Raw genomic sequence first — 13,774 nt, 5'->3', positions numbered from 1 at the left:
TGGATGAAAAACTGACATGGAAAACCCATATAAAAATGAAACGGCGACAACTCGACCTGAAGGTGAATAAAATGTACTGGCTATTGAACAAAAAATCGAAGCTATCTCTTGAAAATAAAGTGATAATCTATAAATGTATCCTTAAACCAGTGTGGACTTACTGAATAGAACTGTGGGGATGTTCTAAGCCGTCCAACACAAGAATACTGGAGGCATTCCAGTCCAAAACACTGCGTATGATAGCAGGAGCACCATGGTACGTCACAACTTCAGTTTACAAAATGATCTGAGAATAAAATCAATAAAAGATACAATAACGCCAAGAATCAACAAATACAAGGACCGAACCACAAATCATGAAAATATAATGATAAGCAATCTTTTCGCCCAACCCCTCTTGGAGAAAGATTGAAAAGAACCTGGCCCGAAGACCTTGGAGGAATGATTGTGCGGAGAACCATTAACCAATATTCATAACATTTACTAATTACTATATAGGTAGATTGTAAATATGCAATAAACAGTTAAAAAAAAATATATGTTATCCACTTTCAACGTTTTTTTTTCAATACAGATGCTTTTTCCCAGCAGGAATAAAAAAAGATGAGATTATCAGATTTTTAATGTATTGGCTCCATTCTGAAATCAGTTGTTCTCAATCAATTCTAGTGATTTTTTACACTCGATCGCTATGCAACGCGAAACACGCAATTTAACCCAAGAGGAATGTGCCCAAGCGGTAGTTTTGTGAAAAGAAGGGTGGACATACACAAGAATTGCAGAAAGGTTTAGAGTTTCCCATACAAGTGTGTCCAGAATGTTGCAGCGATTCAGGGAGACAGGTATGAATGTCCGAAGACAAGGACAGGGTAGACAGCGGGTAACAACTGCCATTCAAGAACGTTACTTGAGAGTTTCTTCGTTGAGACAACGGTTTGCAACCGCTCGCCTCCTTCAAAATCAGCTTGAGCAAACTCATGGGGTGCAAATTAGTACTCAAACAATAAGAAATCGCCTCAGAGAATTTGAGATTTGAGGCCTCGTGTCGCGGCAAGAGGCCTAGCTCCTACCCCAGCCCATCGAAGGGCGCGTTTGGATTTTTCGAGAGAGCATATACATTGGGAAGAGGCTGATTGGGAAAGAGTTCTCTTCACAGATGAGTCTAGATTCTGCCTCTACCATTGTGATCGACGTTCCCTTGTATACAGACGCCCACGTGAAAGATATGCTCAGTGCAATTTCCTGAATACTACTGGTTTCGGGGGAGGATCGATTATGGTATGGGGTGGAATATCTTTGACTGCTCGCACAGACCTAGTGGTCGTTGATAATGGAGCTATGAATGCTGATAGGTATATAAGGAACATTCTTGAAGAGCATGTAGTGCCATTTGCCCCATACATTGGTGAAAATTTCATTTTTATGGACGATAATGCCAGACCCCATCGTGCGCGCATCGTTCAGGAGTACCTTGAAGAGGTTGAAGTCTCTCGAATGGAATGGCCAGCAAGAAGTCCAGATCTCAATCCGATTGAGCAGGTTTGGGACAACCTCAATGGAAGGCTGAGAAGTTCAGAAAATCATCCAGATACTCTTAATGACTTAGGAATCCAACTCAGAGAAATCTGGGAAGGATTAGATCAAAACATTTTGAGATCACTCATTTTGAGTATGAACCGTCGTTGCCGAGCTGTAATTAACGCAAGGGATGGAAATACCAAGTATTAAATCACTTATCAGCATTCCAGTATTTTGAAAATTGTTTATTTTCTCTTCTTTCACATAAGATTCGGTGAAATCCTGAATTTTTCTTCCATTTAATGTGTCTTGTTTCGTTCAAAACCTTCCCGAGAGAACATAAAAAATAAGTTATAAAGTCAATGTAGAGTTAACTTTCATTAAAATTGAGATTTTCAGAATGTGCGTTAATTTTTTTGCGCAGTGTATATAATGGATGATAAATATACAGGGTAAGTCTTTGACTTGTACATATATTTAACCGAAGATTTCTGAGGTCAAAAGAAACACTTTCCTTTACCATTTTTTCCGAATTGGCCCGGTTAAAAAGATACAGGCTGTTGAAAATCGATAAAAAAAAAATGATTTTAAGAAGATAGCTTTTCTTTGATGTGACACATCTTTTCCAAATACAAGATTCCATACACATCTTTCAGTTTCTTCATTATGAACATAACATCTCATAAAAATACCAGAAATTCGAAGAATCCAACTTTTACAAGTAATTTGAACGTTCATAGAAGAATATTTGGCTAATTTAAAAAATAAAAGTATTCTTCATATTTTGTCATACAATCTTAAAAAAAAAATTATCTGTGAAATTCAAAAAATTGGGTACTTTTGCTCAATGCAACTCTGTTCTGTTGTGGAAAAAAAACCAGAGAAATGATTATTTACTATGATGTCATGTCTCAGATTTTAGAATTGAAGTACTAGCCAACTTAGTTTGAAAATGTTATTTAAATAAGCTCACCTCAACTCCTCGATTTGAATACAAATTACGGAGCTTTGGCACAGCTTTTATAATAAGAAGTAACTTCATTGAAATCTTGAACATTCTATTTTGAAAAATCCAGATCACCCTTGAAGTCCATGTTTAAAAAAGTTTTCACAAAATAGTCCCATTATAATAACAACAATCAATACTCCACTAAAGACTGCTGCTATCGAACATTACTGTATTCTTCTTCAGGTCATTCAAACTTACATCGAAACATACCCCTAGGTACATACTAGACAACTTTTCAAGTGATTGAGATTGCATACTTTTATTCTTTTGCTATTCTATAAATTCATCCTAGAGCATATGATAGACAATTTTTAATGTGAAAACAAATTAGGTGAGTTGAAAGAAACGGGATATTCAATTATGGATATTTTTATTGAATACTTCTCATTTATTTTCAATGCCAAAAACAAGATGAATCGAGTAATAGAGTTCGTTATAATGTAGGTACACCTTATGGAACAAATTTGATTACAAGTGGAGTCTAACATTTTCCATTGATTACAGAGCCATAACATTTTATTTTCATACTGATGGCTCCAAAAATATTGATGCATAGCAATATTCACGTGCAAATCATATGCCTAATATATGGATATTATGTCTATGGTGCAAATCGACGGTTTCTATGATAGGGTTCAATTTCTCTAAGCTGCGCTAGGAAGAATGCGCATGTCCGACAAATGGACAAAAAATCCTCGAAGTGTTACTACTGTTTAGTTCCTATACTGTGCTTTGGGTATTCAATTACTGCGTTCAGTATATGCCCACCGGTGTAAGGTGTAAACGGTTGATAGGTCACGTGACCACGGAGCAATAGGTGCGTTCTTGATTTGCCGAACGATGACGGAGCTAACGGAGCTGATATCTTTGAAATGTTTTTATCGAAGGAAATATTTTTTTGGAATTTCTGGAATAGGTTTTCATTGATAGGATGAACTTTTTCCAACACAGAATTCCATCCAAATCTTCCAGTTTCTTCATTATTACCATTAAATTCCATAAAAATACCAGAAACTCAAAGAATAATAACATTTCTGTATGGAAAATGAAAAGACCTTTCACACGATGTATCACAAACGTATATTTCTCATTTGAAAAATTGGAGGTTGTAACTATCTTTCGCAGACGGTTGAAGGTAGGGTTCTCATTTTCACGAAGAAATTTGAAATTAAAATTTAACATGTTTCCGGATTTTCCATAAATATGTACAGTAACCAAGATAATGATGTCATTCCATTTTTTCAAATATACAATAACTGTAGAAGACCAACATTGAGAAATATAGAAATAGCCGAAACAACAGCGCTTAGAACCATTACAAGAATGAGGCACCCGAATAATAAACTACACAATCCACCAAACGTCTTACTCTATTCAAGCACCAAGATTGAACCAATAAGATCCAGACTAAATAAACTATCAAACAGATTTGTTGGAAAATTCAGAAAACAAGACGATGTATTAGCCCTCTACCAAGATGATAACCACAGCTCCTCAAGAAAACACCCAATACAGACCTTATTTGATATATTTAGAATTTACGTAAGCGTGAATAAGGGAATTGACCTAAATTTCTTGAATGTTCTTTATTCTTCTGCCAAGCTTTCGGAATATTTTATTCCATCATCAGGGCTACCAATACAATAAATATTTAGAATTTAACATGAAAATTATTTTTGTTTTAATTATTACCAGAAAAGTAAAAATAATGTATCTAAAAGAACAGGCTGAAGACCCAAGGTCGATCGCCATTTGCTCCGCAATGAATGACAGTTATCTATCTATCTATCTGAGAGCTATTGCACGAATGTAAGCACAGATTCTCGTTAAGTCAAAACACAACGGGACCAAGATTTATCATAGAATTACGTAAAGTTCGACTTAGGCGTAGGTCGAGTTATACATGTCATTCTTGATTAAATTCGACTTACAGATGTAATTAGATATACAGGGTGCAACATGAGTGACTGGCCATAGCCTGCTGGTGAATGCAGGACATTCAGGCCTTTCAGAAAAGTAACTTGTTTTGTATACTATTTGTTTCGGAGATACAGGGTGTGATACATTAAAATTGGCCTAAATTTCTGATGTCCATAACTTGGGAATCAGCAGTCCAATTCTGTTCAATTTTTTTTTCAAAACGATCAATGGTTTTTTAATATTTTCATTGCAGTACCCAGGTTATTGAGTTTTTTTTTAGACTTCGAAATCTATATACAGTGGACTCTCATTAACTCGAACCTCTTTAATTTGGAATCCTCGATAACTCGAATTATTTTCATTCCCTTCGAAAAAACCTGTCTAAGCCGAAAAAATTTCCATACATAACTGGAAATGATTTTACGGATATATTTTACCATTTCGACCTCTATAAGTCGAAGACACAAAAATTACCTCTATAACTCGAAGTCAGTAGTTAATTCCAAACCCTGTCGAAACGTGTCGGTGAATCGAGCGTATTTGATGATGCAATAATTGCATCGTGAGGTTTAGTTTATGAAGGCTGTAGGAAATACATCTTTTACTTAATATTTTTTATCCCAAATCTTCTAAGCCTCTGGGAGACCTCTTAGAAGGTAGGAATTTTACGAAAAATGTTTTACTCAATTATGTTCGAAATAGTAATCATAATATATCATTTAAATTAATCTGAAGATTAATTGATAATTAAATTAATTGATTAATGAAACAAGCTTGAAAAATTTGAATAAAATGCTCCTGCGCATATAATTGCAATTATTTGTCAAGAGTTCTCCGGTTGAAAAAAAGCTGCCTGAAAAGAATCGAACAATAACACTTTGAATTAATTAACTTGTTTGACGTTTTGGAATCTAAATCAGACTTCTCCAACAGACAAACTCTCAAAATATTCAGAATTTATCAATTGGCATTTGCCAACACATAGTAGTTGATATATTTCATTAGGAAATTTTCTATTAATAATTCATCAAATATGTATACGACCTACTCCTACTAAAGGGAACAGATATCACTATTCTCCACCTCTTTAACCCGAATTACCATTTGGTTCACCTCTCGGCTTACCTCTATTTCTCATTACCTCTGTAAGTCGAATTTAATCAAGAATGACCTGTATAACTTGAACTACGCCTATGTCGAACTATACGTAACTCGACGAAAAATCTTGGTCCCGTGGTGTTTCGAGTTAACAAGAGTTCACTGTTTTTTTTTTTTTTTTGAGAAATATATATTGACATTATGAAAAAATAAATAATTCAGTCTAATGAATTCAATTTTTACTTAGAATAGCATACTTTTTTCAAAAGATTATGAAATGAAAGAATTCATCTTTTATGTAACTTTTTCCAAATACGTTTCTGTTTTCATGTCTTTCATGAGAATATTTGATATGATCTGATCATTTTTCGGATTTTATAGCATTCTGTTCAACTCTCTTTGATTCTAAACCCTTAGTACATATTGAGTGTTGTAACAGGCTGCATAAAGTATTAAGTAGAAGTACAGTCGCTGCCAAATAAGATGGCAAATCTTAGGCGCAGAGAGAGATAATTCTATCTCCTTCGCACTATTAGGGCATTGGTTCTGATTTCGAGACTGCTTAACTCAGTGGCGTGGTAAATATATTGAATCGGCAATGAATTATTCGAGATAAAGAAAAAAAATATCAGAGGATAATATTTAACATTGAGAGTAGAACCATTTATTATAAGAAAAGATAGAAAAAGTTTACATTTATAACAGATACTTTTATTTGAGAAAATAAGATATATTTATACAGGGTGTCCCGGGAAGAATGCGACAAACGAATACATGAATTGAAGTCATCAAGAAGGACAGATATCAAGAGGTTTCAATCGCCTGAGTGCCTTCGTATCGGATATACAGGGTGATGTTCATCTTAAGAGTGAAATTTCACTGTTGAATAACTCTTTAACTAATCGACCGAATAATTTCAAATTTTGAAGTTTTGTCACCCTTTCCTATCGCCTTCCCTAAATGTTTCTGAATTCGAGTAAATCAGATCCGGACTATGAAAATTTGAGACTTTTCCTATTTTCGTGAATATTGGATCAACCTGTACGTGAACATTATAATTTTTTTCCATTTTCGGAACCACAAAGACGGAATTCATTATAAAAATTCTAAATCTTGGGTTGGCACTGTCATACAGGGTGATCAATAAACATTCCCTTATGAGTGAATGTAGCTACATAAACATTATTATTATTATTATTATTATTAGCACACTAACCTCAGGAGGGCCTGCAATTTCTCATACTCATCTTCCCAGATTGAAAAGACTTCGAAGCATTGAGTCATTACCTTCTCAAAATCTTCAAATGTAATGTGCATCAATCTCCTTGTACCAAGGACTTTTAAAAGCTGTTGGCCCAAATCTCTTGAAATAGCCTCAACCAAACGTAAACATCTAAATATTGGATATTTAGTAGATCTTATTTTTTTCAGGTGTGAAAAAATTAGTTGAACTGCTGATCTTATCTGCTCCAATTCTGTTGCTGATAATAAGTCGTTAATTGGAAAATCTTTCATTAAAGGATTATAATCATTAACAGTAACAATGGCTTGTTTGAGACCTGTATCTGTGTCAAATGAGACAGTTGCATGAAAACGTTTTCCATGTTTCAAAATGTCTAGAGTTAGGGTTACTTCCATACTTTCTCTCTTTTCTTGAATTCTATGTAATGCCCGTTCCAAATTCAACCAGAAACTGATTTCTTGTAAAGCAGTTCCAGATGAAGGGTCCCTCTCTAATTTTGTTACCTAAAAGTAAAATAAAGATTTCAATTTTTTCGATCCAAAGGTTCTGTAGTACTGAAAAATAGAACAGATATTGAAATATACGTGCAAATTATTACACTAGGATTTCATGTTCTATTCTCTAACTTAAAATAAAAATTTAATTACAGCACTCAGATTTTGTCTAACAGATCTATTTTCTGATATATGCAACATTAAACATTTTTTTTTATTATCAACTCGTGACTATTTGACGTTATTAATAATATAATATTAATAATAATAAAATACTGTCAACGATGAATAATAATTTTTTTGATAACGCTGAAGACATTTCAGCAGCTTTTGCGAGTTTCTTTGAGTCCGTGTACGAGATGATAATTCTCACCCTGTATATGTTCGTCCAGTTTTAAAATATTTATAATTTTGGAGTTTTGTTACCCTTCAGGAGTGCTTTCCTTTAATTTTGCTCAAATTGAAAAAACAGAACCGGATTAGCAAAATTTTAGATTTCCTATAGTTTCGGTGATATCGGATCACCCTGTACGTGAACATTTTGTTGTTATATAATTTTCATGACCGAAAAAGAATAATAGTGCTTAAACTGGATAATAAAAAGAACAAAAAAATAAATTGCAAATATCTGAACACTACAACAAAATTTTCAGTTCTGGACTTGTTCGAAGTGGTATCTCTTCATTTCGATACATTTTCGAGCTCGTTGATATTGTTCTTTTTGAAGATTTCGCTATCATACTCAGTTGAGATTTTATTATATCGCCAGATTCAATAATTCTTTGTAGCAGTCGGTAAGTACCGCAAAGATCTCTTGTTTTCAGCTCTCCCCATGAAAACAATCCAATAGTGTTAGATCGGGGGATCGAGGAGGCGAAGAAACATGTCTACTTCTGCCAATCCATCTGTTTTCAAAAGTTTCAGTCACATATTGAATAGTGCACAGGAGCTCCATTTTTTCTAACAAATCAAGCAAAATATTTTCCAAAAAATTGTTATAAGTTATCCTGTCAACCTATTCTCTAAAATACGAGAACCAATCAAACGATTGTTGTAGATACCGCACCAAACATTTACAGAGAATCTAACTCGGGAATTTTTTTATTTACTTATCTAATAATAGTTGATCGTACCCCAAAACAAAGTGCAAGTGAAGAGAATACAATTATGGAACTAGTGACAGAAAATTCATCCACCAGAACGCACAGAATAAGCCAAAATATTAGGGTCCCTAAAAACAGAGCACGTAAAACAATCAGAAAGCCAGAATGCGTCCATATCATCAACAAATTGTGCAAAAATCAGAAGGCTCATTTTTTCTGGACCATAGAACATAAAGAATGATTTATAGGATTTTTTCACCGACGAATCGCAATTCACTAGGGATGGAATAAAACTTTCATAATTTTCACGTATGGGCTCAGGATATTCCAAGACCTTATTAGATGTTGGAATATCCTTGTTTCATGAATTCTGTTTTTAGGGAGCCTAATCTTTTTGCTTATTCTGTGCGTACTGGTATATGAATTTTCTGTCAACTAGTTCCAGAATTGTATTCTCTTCATTTGCTCCTTGTCTTGGGGTACGATCTACAATTATTTCAAAAAGTTCTTCATCACGAAACTATCTATAAATTCTTGAGAAAAGCATATGATGGGGAATCCTGCATTTATTTTCTTTCGTATTCTCTTACTGGTTTCCTGGAATTGTATTCACAAAAACCATACATAAGAATTATATCCGTATTTTCTCGAGAATATTTGAGAGGCATTTCTAAATTCGTTAATACAACAAATCGCCAAATGGAGCAGGTTTGATGTGGAATTTTATTGTTCGATTGACTATTTTCCGAGGATCGCAGATCATAGAAAAACGATGAAACGCAATTCACTGGCGATGTAATCAATAATTCCCCTAACTTTTGATTTATAGGCTGCGGAAAATTTTGAAACAATTTTTTTTGGTATTTTGAACTAATTTTAAAGATGACAGTCATAAAGCGTGACAAAATTGCAGAATTTGAAATTTGATGAGTTCAAATGACAGTTATTCTTTTTCCACATAAAATTATTCAACATAAGATTGTTTCGCTACACAGTAGCTTCTTCAGATATTTTACGTTTTTGAATAACTGTGTAGCGAAACAATTGTTATATCAAATAATTCTAAGTGGAAATAAAATAACTGCCATTTGATTTTTTAATGAATGAATGTTCATCAAGTGAAGACCGAGTCAATCATATATTTTAATTCTCTATGGTTCTGATTATGCTATCAGCATAATATTTTGCAAAATTTGCGAAATGGTCTCAAATGATAGTTTCTGACTCACTGATGACGAATCCGTCGTCAAGTTGGATTCTGTCCGTCCGTTCGTTCATAAACACAATAACTGCCGAACAACAAAAGTGAGAAAAATGATATTTTCAGGGTAAGTTCGGATCTCATATGCTGCGATTAGGTTCGTTAATAGGCAAAATACGATCAGAGGTTCCGTAAATATCGCCCTTCAAATGTTTGTGTTTTTGAATAAAAACACAAATAATTTTAAATATAATAATAATAATAATAATAATTGACTTTATTCCCATATATATTTGAAAACTCCAAATTCGAAAGGGATGTAATTTTGCATTTGGGTGGAAAATGACAATTTGGAGTTTTCAAATATATATGGGAATAAAGTCAATCGACAAAGTCGATTGACTTTATTCCCATATATATTTGAAAACTCCAAATTCGAAAGGGATGTAATTTTGCATTTGGGTGGAAAATGACAATTTAAAACTTTGTACAGGGTGGGCAAATTTTGATGTTTAGCACTTCAACTTTTAAACCAGACAAAATCTGATACCCCGTTCTCGGTCTCTTTTTCTGAGAAACTAGCAAGGGTAGTATTCATTTTTGGTCACCTTCTTTTGTTTTCGAGTTATGAGCGAAAATTGGAAAAATGGCGATATCGAAAAACATTTATATCTCCGCTAATAATGATGATAGAGCTCTGAAATTAAAACATCATACAGGCACTTTTTAACGTAGAATCTAGTGGCGTGCTCGACTTTTCAAAAGGGTTTTTAAATTCGAAGCTATAAACTAAAGTTATGTTTTTTCAAATAGGAACACTATATTTCTGTGCCATTTTTTGAAAGCTCAATTTTTGATTTCAAAAATATATAACATCGTATGGTTTGTATCAATATAAATATTAGAAAATGGTCAAAAACCTTTATTCATCTAAGAGTCTCAATATTTCTATGGTTTCAACTGTTGATGAACACAGAAAAATGGAGTTTCCTATAACAAGAGAAGAGTCCTTCCATCAATCTGATTATTTCTATGCTTTTTACTAATTTCTACAAAATTTTAATCTCGGTATATTTTATAATTTTTTCATCTAAAAATGAATTTGGAAAAAACGAAAAGATCCACAGGATCCAATGCTTCAATCGAAAGTGTTATAATGAGATGAATGCATCAGATTATTTTCATGGGTCAAATAGAATATGAAACAATGCATATATGATTGAACAATTTAATTACGAAGGGAACAAACAAGAAATAATATTTAACCTAATAATAACAACAATTGCACAATGCACAGTCGACACATCTTCTCGATATTTCGCACCGAATTCAATAGATCTATATGTGAAACTGTGTTCAAGCAACCTAGGAAATTTTCTCCTAGTTCATGTTTATTTATGTTGAATAAACATTATAATTATTATTTATATTTTCATAACTATTTTTAAAAAATATATCTAGATTCGAATTTTGTAGAAATTAGTAAAAATCATAGAAATAATCAGATTGACAGAAGGACACTTCTCTTGTTATAGGAAGCTCAATTTTTCTGTTCTCGTCAACAGTTGAAACCATAGAAATAATGAGACTCTTAGGTAAAAAAAAAGGTTTTTGATCATTTTCTATTATTTACATTGATACAAACCATACGATGTTATATATTTTTGAAATCAGGAAAAATTGAGCTTTCAAAAAATGGCACAGAAATATAGTGTTCCCATTTAAAAAAACATAATTAGAAACTTTTTAAAAACTCGAGCACGCCACTGGATTCTACGTGAAAAAGTGCATGTATGATGTTTTAATTTCAGAGCTCTATCATCAGTATTAGCGGAGATATAAATGTTTTTCGATATCGCCATTTTTCCAATTTTCGCTTATAACTCGAAAACAAAAGGAGTTGGCCAAAAATGAATACTACCCTTGTTAGTTTCTCATAAAAAGAGATCGAGAATGGGGTATCAGATTTTGTCTATCTCCTCTGGTTTAAAAGTTGTAGTGCTAAAACATCGAAATTTGCACACCCTGTACAAATTTCAAATTAGTCGTTTTTTCAGAACTATAAAAAATATAGTATAATTATATACTATATTCCTCTTAATAGAGGAATATAAAAAACGATATTTCCATGACCACACCACTGACGGAGTTGATAATTAGGGTGCTGATATTAGATACCAATTGTGAGCTCCGTGTAAAATTTTAGGCTGTTCACATAAACAGAAGGAACCATAGAAAATCCGAGAAGAATATTGGTAATGCATTGTGAATACAGATCCAATATTATTGAGAAAGCAATCGTTCTTTCTGATATTAATTCCTTCAATTTATTTATTTGAGGCATTTCAATATATGTAATATAATTGTCTTAGCAGTTCACAAACATGAAACATTATACATTTATTCAACAATAAAAGTGTTTGAAGTTAATATGGACATTGAACCGTGAACAGTAACCATCAGGGATGAGTGTTCCCGAATTCATTGAGGTAAAAGGTATAGTGGAATCAGTAAACAACAACTTCAGTAATCCTAGTGTGAGGGATTCTAAAACATATATGGCAACTGCGCAGGACGCAATAACATACCAATCATGAAAGAACGTATAAAATTCGGACGCAGCATTGTTTCACAAATGAAATCAGAATATACACTGGACGCAATAATGATATGACCCTGAAACGACACATTATTGTATGTATATCAACTTCTTTATTGATGAAGTAATATGAGATCTGAAACGGCCAAATAACATAACTTTTTGCGTAGATTAATATTCTTCGATCAGATTTGAGCTAAGTAGCGTATTTCTGGGAGACGCAATGATGTCGTTTTATGAAAGGACGCAACAAAGTATGCCAGATGTATATACAGGGTGTTTCAAGTTCGACGGCCTATTAGACGTTTCTGGAGAACAGGGCCGATTTGAAATCTGAAAATTCGGAATATGACATTGTTCATGAAGCCCTGTTCAGCTAAAATATTTTCGAAGTTCCGGCACTTCCGGTTATACAAGAATAAAAAAAAAATTTAAAAAAAAACTTTTTTTTCATTTTATGTTTTAGATTTCATCAAGATTCTCAATTACTCTTTGCTGAAACTATTGCGTTAGTCCTCAGTTTTCAAAATATTAAGAAAAAACCGTAAAAAAGAGAGAATTTCCTTAGTCACAATTACGTGAATTATTTTTTCTGTGAATATCCTATTGCGTATACTCAATTCACTTTCTCAAACTAGAATGATGTTGGAATATCGTGCATATCTTGAATTTGAGAAATATCATCACAGGGTGTTTCAAATATTGTGCCAAAAATTGTGAACAAAATTTGATCATAACTTTTTCAAATTAGAACCCTATTTTTTTGTGATTTCGTTGGATTCTACTGTGAAAAATAAGGGTAGTGTCCAAACATGATTATGCTCTCAAATTCAATAATTCAAGAGTTATTCGAGATTTTATGAATTTATGTTATACGTAGGGTCAATTTCATTCAATCTGTTTCTAGAGTGCGTTTCAAATCAATATTCTATTATCATAGAAATTAAAATATGTATTTCAAAGTGACAAGTGTGCTCATTATTGAAGCTGGTAGATTATAATTTCACGAAATATATCCGTTATTCAAATAATAAAATTCTGGATCTATTCCATATCCACGGTGAATGCAACAGAATTGTTTCGAGAACTTGTCGAGCATTTAATCAGAAATATCGACATTTACCACCAATTGACGAGAAGATATTTCGGAAGTATGTTTTAAACTTTCTGTTACTCCCTTTTCATCAACACGCTGATTTTTTCCTGAATTCATAAAATGTATTCTACCGTTTTTAAAAATGAATAGAATTGGCACACTGGAATCCTGCATGATTTTATCTCAATTGGCAGGTAAAGGTTTTTTTCTTCTAGGTAGGTACTCCAGTATAATGGATATTCATAAAGTATGAAACATCCTTTCAAGAAGATGAGGCAATTCCTGATTTAAAATTCGATGGGTCCTACCTATAATTCTATCGCAATCATCGTGAATATGGAATTAAATATTTATAGATGCTTTATTGATTCCAAACAATTAATTATTATAATACAAGTGCAGAAGTTATTGATATTCTTCCAAGAGTTCAAAATGAACGAGTGGTAGAATGAGCCTTCGGTACGAGTTTTAAACATTATTTTCTCGAATTCAC

General features: G+C 33.0%; 1 protein-coding gene across 1 annotated transcript in view; it reads right to left on the bottom strand.

The window, feature by feature from the left end:
- LOC123675346 (dynein heavy chain, cytoplasmic) overlaps nt 1-13,774 on the bottom strand; it is a 263,591-nt gene that overhangs the window by 209,363 nt on the left and 40,454 nt on the right. The window contains exon 4 of the mRNA XM_045610709.1: nt 6,762-7,291. Coding sequence (XP_045466665.1) covers nt 6,762-7,291 — 530 coding nt within the window. The remainder of the gene's footprint in view (nt 1-6,761; nt 7,292-13,774) is intronic.

This window comes from Harmonia axyridis, chromosome 1 (assembly GCF_914767665.1).
Source record: "Harmonia axyridis chromosome 1, icHarAxyr1.1, whole genome shotgun sequence".
Taxonomy (NCBI): Eukaryota; Metazoa; Arthropoda; class Insecta; order Coleoptera; family Coccinellidae; genus Harmonia; species Harmonia axyridis.
The sequence above is the reverse complement of the archived record's forward strand: the minus strand, read 5'-3'. Positions and strand labels throughout refer to the sequence as shown.